Source organism: Emericellopsis atlantica (genome assembly GCF_019669845.1).
Source record: "Emericellopsis atlantica unplaced genomic scaffold F5Z01scaffold_10, whole genome shotgun sequence".
Taxonomy (NCBI): Eukaryota; Fungi; Ascomycota; class Sordariomycetes; order Hypocreales; family Bionectriaceae; genus Emericellopsis; species Emericellopsis atlantica.
The window spans coordinates 311,485-325,359 of record NW_025764712.1 but is presented as its reverse complement, the minus strand read 5'-3'; the positions used below and the strand labels follow the sequence as shown (position 1 = coordinate 325,359).

General features: G+C 56.6%; 4 protein-coding genes across 4 annotated transcripts; 2 read left to right on the top strand and 2 right to left on the bottom strand.

Annotated features, from left to right (window-relative positions):
- Positions 1 to 256: 256 nt before the first annotated feature.
- F5Z01DRAFT_46541 (putative C6 finger domain protein) lies at positions 257 to 2,443 on the bottom strand. The gene is made up of 2 exons (XM_046259949.1): positions 1,564 to 2,443; positions 257 to 1,503 (listed from the first exon to the last, which is right to left on the bottom strand). The coding sequence occupies exons 1-2, from the start codon at positions 2,326 to 2,328 to the stop codon at positions 424 to 426; spliced, it is 1,845 nt and encodes a 614-aa protein (XP_046119219.1). The 5' UTR covers positions 2,329 to 2,443; the 3' UTR covers positions 257 to 423.
- F5Z01DRAFT_46556 (uncharacterized protein) lies at positions 2,415 to 3,336 on the bottom strand. Its single transcript, XM_046259950.1, has one exon. It carries the CDS (start codon positions 3,110 to 3,112, stop codon positions 2,501 to 2,503), a length of 612 nt encoding a protein of 203 aa, XP_046119218.1. The 5' UTR covers positions 3,113 to 3,336; the 3' UTR covers positions 2,415 to 2,500.
- Positions 3,337 to 7,846: 4,510 nt separating this feature from the next.
- F5Z01DRAFT_673245 (cyclin-like protein) lies at positions 7,847 to 9,872 on the top strand (the record flags this gene model as incomplete). Its single annotated transcript, XM_046264915.1, has 3 exons — positions 7,847 to 7,858; positions 7,931 to 9,004; positions 9,060 to 9,872. The coding sequence occupies 3 exons, from the start codon at positions 7,847 to 7,849 to the stop codon at positions 9,870 to 9,872; spliced, it is 1,899 nt and encodes a 632-aa protein (XP_046119217.1).
- A 1,390-nt stretch (positions 9,873 to 11,262) lies between these two features.
- F5Z01DRAFT_46435 (mitochondrial carrier domain-containing protein) lies at positions 11,263 to 13,861 on the top strand. The gene is made up of 3 exons (XM_046259943.1): positions 11,263 to 11,626; positions 11,685 to 12,875; positions 12,928 to 13,861. The coding sequence occupies exons 1-3, from the start codon at positions 11,438 to 11,440 to the stop codon at positions 13,648 to 13,650; spliced, it is 2,103 nt and encodes a 700-aa protein (XP_046119216.1). The 5' UTR covers positions 11,263 to 11,437; the 3' UTR covers positions 13,651 to 13,861.
- Positions 13,862 to 13,875: the final 14 nt, after the last annotated feature.

The following is a 13,875-nucleotide window of genomic DNA, read 5'->3' as shown; positions in this document are numbered from 1 at the left end:
CTCCAACCCCAGCCCTCCACCCAGCTCTTTGCCAAACCAAATAGTAAAGCTACCAAGGTCAGGGTCATCATGGCCCAACCTGCAGCCCATCGGTTGCTCCCCCACCAAAAGTGAAGATCCTGCGCGACCACCCAGTGTCCTTGCCCGCCCGACGACGAGGACATGGGCTGGTCTGCGCCAGGCATACAACAACTAGGATAACAAGTAACATTGTTGAAAATCGCCAACAAGGAGCCAAACGCCGAGTAAGGAGTGTAATGGTCTTGGTAGACCGTCATGATTACGTCCTCCAATGACATTGTGATTCGAACAGAAATCCTGCGCCAGCCACTCCTCAAACACAATACGCCATCGCTGCGTGTCGCTCATGTGTGCTTTGTTTTTTGTGTTTGCTCATTTTGTGGTGCTCTCCAAGGACTGTCGCTACCGCTTGCGCTTCTTCGTCTTGTCTGCCGACGCGATCATAGGGGGTAGTGCAATGGGCGCCGCAGGTAGAAGAGTGGGCTGGGTCATGGTCGCGAGGGCCTCTGCCTCATCCTTCTTGATGGGGACGCCCATGTGGCGTCCATAACGTCCTTTGCGACCGTTACCCTCGTCCTCGCTAATACACTGCTCAGCAGACAGACCAGCGTCGCGGCAGCGCCCGCAGGGACGCTGTCGGTCGCAGCCCTTCTTTGACTTTCGGCAGCGCTGGCAGCGTGGCTTGCTCGACAAGTCAGGATGATCGTCATCGCCGGGCTGCGCAGGGCCATTGATAGAGGCGATGGATGGTTTGCGAGAGGACGCAGTCGAGTTCGGCGACATGGGACCTCCGGTGCTGAGCGGCAAATCTTTCACGACCGCCTGAGTAGCTGGGCGAGGAGCCTTGGGCAGCTTGCTCTTGGGCTTTGTGGCAGAGGATGACTTTGGCTTCGCCCCATTGGGCCGGGGCTTGTGGTCATCGACAATGGGAGGCGGCACGAAGCGGGACTCGGTGGTCTGATAGATGCTGGGCTTCACGTAGCCGTTGGCTTCCACCTTTTGACGACGGGCAGGGGGCAAGTCACCGTCACTGTCGCTCTCGCTGTCGCTTGTAGCGCCAGTCGATGACGGGGCATCGGCTCTACCGCTGAACATGTCATCGAGCGTGGAGCCAGACGTGCGCCCGTGCGAAATGTTGGACATGTCTCCAAGTCGCATGAGCTGCAGCGCAACGTCCTTGTCTTCCTCGGACACGGTGCTGCCCACAGTAGGGTCGGGAGTGGGGAGGATGCCGTGTCCGGTCATGCTGATGCTGGTGTTGCGCGCCCGGCGACCCTCAGCGCTTTGCGGGGCATACATGTTATTGTGCTGCATGTTGTTGTAGGCTTGCGAAGCCTGCATCGGCCGAGGGTTGGTAAAGGGGTTCTGACCGGCGTGGACAGAGGGCAAGGAGGGTCGATACGATTCCATGCGACGGGCAGGCGAAACGGAAGGGTTGCTAGTAGCAGCGGGCATCTGCGGAGGCGCGAAAAGCGGTAGTTCCTATGAAGCATGGTTAGAAAAGAAAGGGAAAAGAAGCACGGAAAGGCTGCCAAGGCATACCGAGCTGTCAAATTTTGCCCTCTTCCGACGGCCGCCCTCGACAATATTCTCAACACTGATATCGGTATTGCCGAGTTGCTCTTTGGTCCGCGCAGACGTCGTGCTGTGGGCAGCACCGTCATCACTGCTGTAGCCGCCCACGCTCTCGCTGTAGGTATCTGCTTGACCCAGCGCGGTTGGTTGCTTTGCGGACCGGGAGCGGCGCTTCTGACCAGCGCTGCCGACGGAACCATCTCTTTGAGACTTGGAAGAGCCAGGAGATCGGCTACGTTGCCTTGATACTCTTGAAGCAGGGCGGCCAAAATCATGCGATGGGCGATGGGCATGGAAAGCGGCAGGGCCCTCGCCGTGATGGTAGCCGTTGGCAAGCACAGCCGGACCCTGAAACGGGGTGGTCGCATTGACGCTTTGCTCGGCTGGGAACTCTTCAAAGACTCTCACGTAAATGGTCATGTTGTGGTAGAAGTTCTCGTAGCGAGCAATAAGGGTGTTGCCTTCCTTATCCTCAAAGCTAACGCCCTTGGCGCCCGATGGGCCGGTGTAGAGACCGTAGAAGTTTTTGACAGTCGTCACAATGGACTCTGTGGTGTCGTGAGGGTAGATTTGAACACGCATCGGCAGGCGCGCACGAGCATGGGCTCCAGTGAACATGAGCTCAAAGGAGACTTGCTTCGGTGTAGAGGCCTGACGGGGAGAGGTGGCATTCTGGCTTGGGGAAGCTTCCACCGTGTCGACAGCACGGTCGTACGGCGACATGGAGGCCATTATGACTCGATTTTGTGCGGGAATTCGGGGATGAATAGAGAGAATGGGCGACGATGGTTGGAAGGACCAAGCGCTGTTCGTCTTCTGTGACGGCAGATTCGACTCAAATGGGGCGGAGTCCACACTCGAGAGATGACGGGTCAAAGCCCCGTCAGGGTGTCGCTGGGCGAGATTAAACGAAACCCACTTCTGACCTCGAGAAGAACTCAGATGAAGGATTTCTCGACTTGTTCAGAGGGCCGATATACGATTGAACTTCGAAATGGTATTCCCCCTGGGTGCCAGGAGGTAAGCGCCGGATGGGATCGAGGGTGTTGCGGTGCGGTGTACGCTGAGGACGAGGGTCGAGGCAGTCGAAGGAAAAGGGCAACAGATCTTGGAGCAAACGAGATCTGTGGACTTTGTCAGTGATCGCAAAGGTAAAGAGGCTTCGATGACATGGCAAAGGAAGGGAACGGGCCTCCTGCGAGCAGGTGGAAGCCGTCGTCGTCGCAGGCCAAGCGCCGGAATGCTGGGGAGGAGGCATGGCGGTGCGAACGTCATTGGATACATGGGAAGTAGGAAGCACCTGTTCCCGAGTGTTGAGCGTGTGTTTGGAGGACTGATGACTTACCATGGACGTCCTGAGCGGCCTACAATGGTTGTGTTGACGGTCACAGGAACTGAAGCGGACGAAGAGAGTGCATGAGGAGGGAAAAGAGGAGCCAGGCGAGGTCGACCGATTTTGTCGCAGGCGCACTGTGGACATGCCGTTACAGGCGCTCACCTGCCCAAGGGAAACCATTACAGTGGACGGTGCACCGCACTAGAGCTGGTCCAGGCCAGCCGCCTCCATAACTGCTATATCGCCGGCAATTCCTGTACGCAGGCAGGGTAGATTCACGCTCAAAGATACTCTATCCTCTATGGATGTGTCTGGCGACTCTGGCAATTCAATTTTGAAGCTACTGGAGAGCGTTGGTGGCTGTCGTGTTGGGACCAAAAAGTGTGCAATGTGAAAGGGCACCAAGGCCTCAGCTCGAGCCCTTCCGCTGGCCCAGATGCGACAGTTGCGCATCCCACACCACCATCCCAACAACCGTGCGATATCACATATTTTGACCGCTCTCTCGCGATTGCAATGGCGCATAGAGTTAGATTTTCACTTGTTGGCTATCATGTCTTCCACTGATATTTGAGATATGATAAGATTGTCCATGAGGCACGCGCGAGAAGGACTTGACCCCTACTTTCATGTACGTCTGCGGTGGCGCAAAGGTCGCATCTGGTTGTCGATCTCGGCCTACTGCTGGCACCTCAACAATGGGCATATCGCATCTGCGTGGCCTACATGATAATAGTCCGACACGAGTCGAGTTCTGTCCTGGCCAAGGCGCCTTGGACCCTTGTGGTCCCAGCCTCCATCCAATACACTGCCAACATGTACAAGCAGAAGCGAGCTGCCAGTCAATCTGCTACAAGTCCTAGGGTATACGTACTACGTAGGTAGTAATCTACTTCTGATCGACGTCAGGATGCGATGCCATTCAGCTCACCCGAGCAGCAACAGACGCTGCCTCTTTCCACTGGAGAAAACAGACTTTGCCCAGAGCAGAAACTTTATCTCAAGTCCATCGGACGGTGAACATACCCCTCAAGAAGAATTGACACAGACTATCCCGAAAGATCCAAGAGGTTGACATGCAGGCCGCATCTGTGGGCTGATGGGGCTCCGCTAGCACAAGGTGTCCGGAACCACGTCGCTGATTCGGCGCGCAGCTGGAAACTTCAAGCCAGCCAGCGCACGTCGCAGCAAGCGCAGTTTCTTGTCGACACGGGCGCGGAAAGTATGACCCGAGTGTGAGTGACAGAAAAGCGTCATCATCCGACCAGACCAGATCCGAATCTACCACAGAGTGCGTGCGTGCGTGCCTGACTGCGCTGCACCGCTATCTGGGTCTCGGCAAAGCATGTTGTGCCCTGGCGAGATGCCATGCAGGGATCATGCGGATAGACGACAGGCTGCCATCATCTACGGCTGGTTGTGCCCGACCCATTGTCGCGACCTGGCTGCGCTGCTTCTGGCTGTTGTTGAGCGAACAACAAACAAACAATCAACCACCGTGCGGACAAGCGCGACGAATCCTCAGCTACGCAAGCAGATAAGCCCCGGAGGTCGAGGCCATACACGGCACGGGACTGGCGACTTGCGCCTCGAGTTGGAGGTCTCGAAACAGTGCTACGATGGGGATGCCAGAGGATGTGTCAAACACTGCCACATAAGTCAAGCAGAGACAGGACCATCAGCACTGTGAGTATACCGCATCGGCAGACGTGTCTCTGCGCCCTTGTCGTTAATGAAGACGAATTCCTCCTCTTCCCTCGAGCCACTCTCAACCTCTATGTATGTACGTATGAATAGGTAGGTCCCAACTAACTTGGGATCCCTGCACAAGATGGCGGGCGCTTCTGGGGACGCCAGCGATAGCGGATCATTGGCTCGCAGACCACGAACCGATCATACAACCCTATGATCGCTCCAAAAAGAGACATGCCAGAACCTGGGCTCCTTGAGCCAAAAAAGTCGGCGACTACGTACATTCGGCGCTTGAAGGCGGTTACATTAGGAACTGAATGTCGCTTCTTGAGAGAGCGCAATGATCCATTGACTATGCGCGCTCGCGTCTGGGCGCCTCGGAGACCACAAACCGTTCAGCGTCCTGTCTCTGCTTGTGCGCCGGTACGTGGGCGCACCGCGATCACAAAGCCAAGCCATTTTCACTTGTTTATTGTATCAGGCATATATCTTTTTGGCAACAATGGCCCCTTACGGGACCGGCTAGAGCCCCAGCTTGCGGCGCGACCCCAAGGTACCTAGTTAGTTCCATTGAGCGCATTGGCGAGCGCAAAAGACGGTGTGTCTTGTGATGAACGTGTGTGGTCCAGCAAGGCGCATGTCAAGCGGGCCTCTTGGGAGTGGCGGCCCCGATATCCTCCACCCATGGATACACCCGCAAAAGAGGGTGGTTCCGGTAGAAACTTGTGCGCCATAATCCATAGGTTTTCTCTCCAGAGGGCGCGGAAGGCCTTTGCGTCGAGTCAGAGTCTGACGGGCTGCGATTGTTGCACTCAAGACAGCGATGGCATTTGTGGCTGGAGGTGGATCTGCGCAGTGTTTTGGCCAGTGGGCGACGAAAGTCGAACGCTCGAACCCATGCGCAAGGATCGGCACCACTACCGCACATCACAGTCAGGCAGTCAGTCAGTCGCGCGGTCGGAGGATGCATGCGCTGCCTTGATGGTTGGAAGCGTTCATAGTGAAACACGGCCTGCCTACAGCCATATCAATGCGCGCGCTTTGTTGTGACGATCTTGTAGAGGCGTGTACACGGAACCATCTGCTAGTAATCTGGTTCACGGTGGTGGTCATGATGGACACCTGGTCGCATCATCCTGGTCGCAAAAGCCAAGGGCACAAGCGCAGGCGCAATGCGACAGCGTCGGCACATTGCGACAAGCCTGTGCATGGCGCGCATGGCCATCTACTGAGCGCATGGACTGCGATCTTACGCGAATCGAGTTTCAAACCATCACTCTATCTTCCTATGTGCTTTACATCGCCTTAGGATGTCAGCCTGAGACAGCGCATCACCTTTCGTGCCGTGGAAGTGTATCTCTTTCGTCTGGAAGACACACAGTGTCAGACATACGTCGACGGACTGTGCTAAGCGGATGACGAGAGACGGTCATCGGAAGACGAGCTGGTGTCAGACCAGGCAATTCTTCCTGGCTTTTCTGATCGAGCATTGCGTCTCCATGAGATCCGAGGCTAATAATATCTTCGAGCTCGATGCTCGCTGCGACTGGAGCCAGCGCGACATGAAATCTCGGAAGCTCAGGATGGTCTAGTGCGGTCGTGCGTGGCGCACCACCTGAGTGAGGGGGTGATACCAAGCTGCCGACCGACATTCTAACCACCACTCACCAAAGGCCGCCGAAAAATCAAAGAGATACATTGGGTCGCGATGAGGTCGCGCGGCCAGAGAAGACCTCAAATTATGTCCTACGGACAACTGGGACCAGCCGACGGCGTACCCGAGATGGTGGATGAAACGGCGGTGCGCACGCCCCATCAGAAGGGCCATTCACGGCTCAGTCGCAAATTTGCGTCACGACTCCATGGTCGCGTTCAAAGTCGCGCAGAGGCACGAGAATCAATTGACCACGATATTGTTTGTTCCGAGTTCATATAGTCCAAAATGCGATGCTGTTCAATCGGGCCAGGTCGAGAGCTATGACGCTTGTGATCACGTGCAACCGTGAGTGGTTGGCGTCTTATCGATTGGCGATGCGACGCGCTTCTGGCCCCACTGACGATCGTCAATTGTACGGTCTGCAGTCACACATACAGACCTCAGAGATGCGCAAAAAAAGCAAGATAGATATTTTGAGATCTTCTGCACACTTGTAGCAGATTAGCAGCAGTAATGTGGTCGTGGGCGCCTTTTGATAAGCCTTTTGGAACTCATCGTACGAACGGGTGAGACGCGACGCATAATCATGATGCCGGAATCGGACTAGCTCGACTAGCTCCCGAGACGAGTTGAATTGCGCGAGCTGTCATTCCAGGCATCGGCCTTGACAAAGGCGCACTGCCGACTCGATTCATTCGAGAGGGCAGCGCCAGCAGAGCACCGCATTACATTTTGATATATCAAAGCCAATGCGAAAATCACACAGGTCCCTCTGAAGAGAATCGACGACCCTGGATTTTCGTCATCGCTGTGACGACGACCAGCGGGTAGCTTCAGAGGATTGATTGGCTTGTGCAGCTTGATTCTGGATTGTGCAGCCTGAAGACTGGGTCGCACTAGTCCCGTTCGGGACGTAGATGTCTCTAATGCAAGCCAATGCAGCGACATAAACAAATAAACACCGCTGGATACAGAGCTCGGAGCATGAGCTGCAGTTCATCTTAAATCACAAATGAACGTCAGGCGAAATTATCTGCAACTATTGGGGCTCACCTGTGCTCAAAACTTATGATTTTCTCGCTGTCACGCTGGACTTGATTATTCCACGTCAATTTCACGAGCTCTGGCGCGCCTTCTCGACAACCTCCACTGTCAGCAATCCTCAGCAAGGCCAGGCGGGATCGAGCACCGGCTCCGCAACTTAAGACATTCTCCTGACCACTACCTGATTACGGTGGCATTGCGCTTTGATTCCTTCCTTCTCCCATCACCTTCACCAGCTCCGTCCTTTGGGACCTACTTTCCCTTCGTTTTTCTCGATTGCTTTTGTGCGGCAGACCACGGTCGTCACGTTAATCCATCGCGTCTGTTTTCTTGCCGACCTCGACTTTGCATCAACATCCGCCAACAGCCTGAGCTGCCCATCACGACATAATACCACATTGCGTTAGGGAGCTCCTCGGTGCTTTTCGGACGTCTCCTGGGCGTATCGACTGCGTCACAACAGGATCAATCAACATCTTTTCTTCTGCTTCTCCTGGAAAAGCTCTTGCTCCCCAGCCACCATGAATGCCCAGGTTCGTGCCATTGCTTGCCCAGGGCCTTCAATTGGCCCTCCTCCAGACGATCAACAATACTGACCGTGATAGCCGTGTCGTCCTCGCGGCGGCGAGAACGCCAAACCCGCCCTCCACCAGAAACACAAGTCGACCGGAAATCTACAGACGAACGCGTCAATGGCTGGTGTTCGCGCGCCAGCTAAGCGTGCTGCCTTCGCCGACCTGACGAACATCGCGAAACATAACAACAACGGGACGAAGGATGGAGCAAAGATCCACAAGGCCAAGTCAATGTACCTGGGCCATGGGAAGAACGGTGACTACGTGAAGCCACAGAGCATCACCATCCGGAAAGAGAACGTGCCCTCGACGAGGGTTTCATATCCTCCTAAACCTGCACCTCAGCCCGCTGCAGCACCTCAGCTCAAGACATTTAACGTTGCCCAGAAGACCAAGCAACCTGCTCTTGTCGAGGCCAAGATTGACGAGGAACCGCTGCAGGAGGAAGAACCTCACGCCGTCGTCCAAGTGAAAGACGCTTCCTCGCATCCACTGCAACCTCGTCACCACAAGAGCCAGCCACAGTTGAAGCAGGAGCAGCCTGCACTTCGCCGGACACAGAGTCGCCAATTGGAGCGGACTGAATCGGTCGAAACAATTGATGACACCGTTGACCTGGTGCCTATTGAGATGATGGAGCGGGACACATTGGCGGACATGCTTGCAGAGGGCCCAGTGCAGCAAGCAGTTGACGGAATCTACGAGACCGCCCGTATGCCTGAGGAGCCCCAAGTGGAGCGTCTCTCGAGGCTATCGGAAATCATTGAGGGGGATGGAGTTCTCTCCGCAATTCACAACACAGATGGGCCGACGCCTGGTCTCTCGGAGCCTGAAGAGTGGTGGGACGAAGAAGACGAAGAGTATGAAGATGCTGACCAAGGATACACCACGGCTCGCTCTGTGCAGCCTGGTGACTTCACTCACGGCGGCATGACGACTCTTCTCCAGCCCAAGGTCACAACGCGCATCCAGAGAGAGATGGAGGAGGCCCGAATCTTTGTCGAATCGACTCGGGCCCCGGAAGATGTTGAGGACGAGGCGTGGGATGTCAGCATGGTCGCCGAGTACGGAGACGATATCTTCGCCTACATGCGAAAGCTTGAGGTAAGTTTCCTGCTACCGCGCAGCTCACAAGCCTGTACTGACCTTGGCCCATTAGGCATCCATGCTCCCTAACCCTCATTATATCGAGTTCCAGACCGAGATTCAATGGTCGATGCGAGCAGTCTTGATGGAGTGGCTCGTCCAGGTGCACCAGCGGTTCACCCTTCTCCCCGAGACCTTGTTTCTCACCGTCAACTACATCGACCGCTTCCTATCCGCCAAGGTTGTGTCCATAGGGAAGCTGCAGCTTGTAGGAGCAACAGCCCTGCTGGTCGCGTCAAAGTACGAAGAGATCAACTGCCCATCACTGAGCGAGCTGGTCTACATGGTTGAGGAGGGGTACAGCGCCGAGGAGATCATCAAGGCTGAGCGCTTCATGCTTAGCATGCTGAACTTCGAGCTTGGATGGCCCGGTCCGATGAGCTTCCTGCGCCGTGTCAGCAAGGCCGACGACTACGATCTGGACACACGTACGCTGGCCAAGTACTTTCTCGAGCTCACCATTGTGGACGAGCGCTTTGTCGCTTCGCCCCCCAGCTTCCTCGCTGCGGGTGCCCATTGCCTTGCGCGCTTGGTCCTCAACAAGGGTGACTGGGGTCTTGCCCATGTTCACTACTCGGGTTACACCTATGGCCAGCTTCAACCCCTGGTGGTGATGCTGATTGAGTGCTGCGAGATCGCGATGGACCACCACAGCGTCATCTTTGAGAAGTATACCGACCCCCGCTTCAAGAAGTGCTCTATCCTCGTGCAGAAGGTCCTCGATAGCGGGTTCGCGCTGCCACACCACAGTATGCCTGTACGCAAGCGTCTCCAGACCCAGGCTTTCTTTGAAGAAAGCCACCCTTGCTTCCCCCGCCAAATCTAGGACACGACGACGGGAGCTGCGCTATACACAGTCACATGCCCCCAGGCCGGTCGATGAATCTTTGGAGCGGTATGAAAACCAGTCTGGAGTGTTACGCCACGGCGTGACTTGCTCTGCTTTCCGCCCCTTCCAACAGCGCGGGATACATGTCGAACCTCTCCACGCGGAGAGATTTATTTGCTCCTTGACTCGCAAAGGCGCAAGACTCGCCAGGTCGCTGGCACAGTGGCTCTCCACGACAACGAACACAACAACCACACGGGACGACGTTTATGAGCTTACGACCTTTTTGCACCTTTGAATACACTTGCTTTCCGCTATACCAGACCAGGCGTTCGGGGGGACTCGTTTCACCTCGCGGACAAGGGTGCGCGCCGATAATGAGCCAAGACTCGCCGAGGGGTTTTGGAAGCTGATATAGGATTATTTGGCCAGTGAGTGATCACTGGTACTGTCTGGATTCATGTCGCTGGCCTTGCGCCTTTTCATTTTATCATGTTTTTATTTTCGCAGAGCCCATGGCAAGCATAGATGCCCCAAAACAGGACGGCGTTACGGAGGCGGCAGGCGCTAATAGAATTGTTTCGATTGATTGCTCGTTGTGCGTGTACTGATGTTGACATTGGGCTTCATGTCGTCGAGATAAATGCAGTGGTCGGAGGTCTCTCCGAAACCCATGACGCCGAGCAAAGACCGCGCGCCAATGCCGATGGCCGGCGGCAGCAGAGATGCCTCGCTTTGACGTAATCGGATCCATCCGCGTGAGCCTGGCTGACACTTCAATTTGAGCAGCAGTGAACGAGCAAAGAGTCAGTGTGATTACAGTCAGACCAGGCATGTTATGGAAAAAGGCAATGAATTAGTTATAGCCTAAATGAAGCGATTGAGAGCATGTTGTGGCCTAACTTGCCAGGTACCTACGTACGTAATAAGGTATGCTGGTTGTGCCTGCCACCGGCGCGCCCGGACCCCTGACTAGACGACCGGAACAAAGTGGTTCCATTGGCGCGCGTGTGTGCCTGTGCCTTTCTTGGGCCTTGGGGCGGCGCCAACCCAATGACAGAAAACTCACCGACACACCCTTGGACTCCCGCCCAGGCTAGGAGACAGTCTTCCGCCGCGCGAGTGTCTGCTTCTTTTTGGCTCGTGAACCTTGATGCGTGGACCACAGGAAGCGTTCCACTGTTTTTCGTAGCCATCAGGATCTCAAATTGACTCAATCCTCAGTCTGGAGTTCTCTCTGACCCCAGATTCTTTGGAACACTACTCCAGGTTTTCTTACCTGCTCTCGTTTTCGACGTCTCTTGGAGAAGTCTTGGACTTGATTTGGACGACGGGGCCCGAGTCAAAAAGTTTTATTTTTATTTTGTCCACAAACTTTTGCTTCGAACACCTGCCGCGGTTGGTTGCGATCCCGGCCCTCGCAGATCCCTCTTTTTCGACTTGCGTCTTGAATTGACCATCACGTCCGCCCGCCTACCCCCCTCCAGCCGATTGCGCACGCGACGAGCCGTTCTCGACGATCACGGACGGGTTTATCGAGTCCATTGGCAGCAGACGACACAATGGCACAGATGGTGACGGTCAAGGAGGCTGTCAAGGACAGCCTCGTGGGTACCGAGGGTTCTACGCAAATGTCCGCCCAGACCAAGGCGCGGTTCACGTCCAACGCCGTCAAGGATCCCGAGACGGGCGAGCTCTACATGGGGCCGGAGGAGTTTATCACAGCCATTGTACCCAAGAATGAGGACTTTGTGAGTGGCTGGCTTAGAGAAGAGACTGGAGGCGGTGACTAACCGCCATGCGAAACAGCACAAGATCAAGCGCGAGCAGTACTCGATCCTCTTCCGCGTCGCGGACATGAAGAACTGCGGACGCGTCACCCTGACCGACTGGGGCGTCTTTGAGAACCTACTCATGAAGCCCGACTCGGAGTACGAGATTGCCTTCCGCCTCTTTGACGTGGAGCGCAACGGCACCGTGCGCTACGAGGACTTTCGCCGCCTGTACGAGCTGAACAAGGGACCGGATAACATCCCCTTTGACTGGGACTGCGAGTGGGCCAAGCTGTACATTGGCAGCCGCAAGAAGCGCCACAACCTCGACTACCCCCAGTTCTCGCAGATGCTGCGCGGCCTGCAGGGCGAGCGCATCCGCCAGGCCTTCCAACTCTTCGACAAGGACGGCGACGGCTACATCAACCCCGAGGACTTTGAGCGTATCATTGTCGAGACGGCCAAGCACAAGCTGTCGGACCACCTGCTGGAGAACCTGCACACGCTGTGCAACATTTCGACCGGCAGCAAGATCTCGTACGCCAACGTGCGCGCCTTTCAGAACATGATGAAGGAGATGGACCTGGTCGAGCTGATCCTGCGCCGCGCCGTCGAGGGGTCCACCGATGGCAAGATTACGCGCTCCGAGTTCCTCAACGAGGCGGCCAAGATCACCCGCTTCTCGCTCTTCACGCCCATGGAGGCCGACATTCTCTTCCACTTTGCCGGTCTCGACAAGCCCTCGGGCCGCCTGGGCCTGAGCGACTTTGCCAAGGTGCTGGACCCCTCGTGGCGGAACCCCATCTACGACGCGCAGGACCAGGGCAGCACCGTGGCGGCGGCCAAGTCGGCGAGCGGCCACGTCCTGCGCAGCGTCCTCGAGTCGGCCTACAACTTTGGCCTGGGCTCCATGGCCGGTGCGTTTGGCGCGTTTATGGTGTATCCGATCGACCTGGTCAAGACCCGCCTGCAGAACCAGCGTGGGGCGCAGCCCGGGCAGCGCCTGTACAAGAACTCGATCGACTGCTTCCAAAAGGTGATCAAGAACGAGGGCTTCCGCGGGCTGTATTCGGGCGTGCTGCCGCAGCTGGTCGGCGTGGCGCCGGAAAAGGCCATCAAGCTGACGGTCAACGACCTGATGCGCGGCGCCCTAGCCGACAAGACGTCGAGCCAGCTCAGCCTGGCGTCGGAAGTCATCTCTGGCGGCACGGCTGGCGCGTGTCAAGTTGTACGTTTTCTTTTTACTCTTGCGCCCTGACCATACATGCTGATAGTGACAGGTCTTCACCAACCCCCTCGAAATCGTCAAGATCCGCCTGCAGGTCCAGGGTGAAATCGCAAAGACGGTCGACGGCGCGCCGAAGCGGTCGGCCATGTGGATCGTGCGCAACCTCGGTCTCGTCGGTCTGTACAAGGGCGCGTCGGCGTGTCTGCTGCGCGACGTGCCCTTTTCGGCCATCTACTTCCCGACCTACAGCCACCTGAAGAAGGACTTTTTCGGCGAGTCGCCGACCAAGAAGCTGGGCATCCTGCAGCTCCTGACAGCCGGTGCGATTGCCGGCATGCCGGCCGCGTACCTGACGACGCCGTGCGACGTGATCAAGACGCGACTCCAGGTGGAGGCGCGCAAGGGCGAGGCGCAGTACACGGACCTCCGGCACGCGGCGCGGACGATCTGGAAGGAGGAGGGCTTCACGGCCTTCTTCAAGGGCGGGCCGGCGCGCATCTTCCGCTCGTCGCCGCAGTTTGGCTTCACGCTCGCGGCGTACGAGCTGCTGCAGACGCTGCTCCCGATGCCTGGTAGTAAGCAGGAGACGGCGGCGCACGTCGGCGTGGCGGAGGCGGCGTCGTCGATCAAGGGCCAGCTGGACACGAGCCCGTTTGCGCGCAGCCGGAATGCGCTCAAGGTGATCCTGGACCTGGACGAGGACTTTGGCCGGATGAAGCTGCCCAACGAGCAGGGGTGGCGGTCGCTGCCCAAGGCTGTTGGTGGTTCGAAATAGGGTTGCCTGCTGGTGGATGAGAATCTTGCTGCCATCCGCTTGCGCGGACGTCGGTTGTGAGCGGCATCCAGAGATTACCGCGCATAGCCGGCAGACTGGATGGATGGAGGCAAACGAGCCATTTTTGAGAGCGGCCACCAGATCTGGGAGCCGGCAAAGCGACGAGAGGGTCGGTTGTATCTGATCTGTACTGCATCAGACGGCGTCTGGGGTTTTATTATGCTT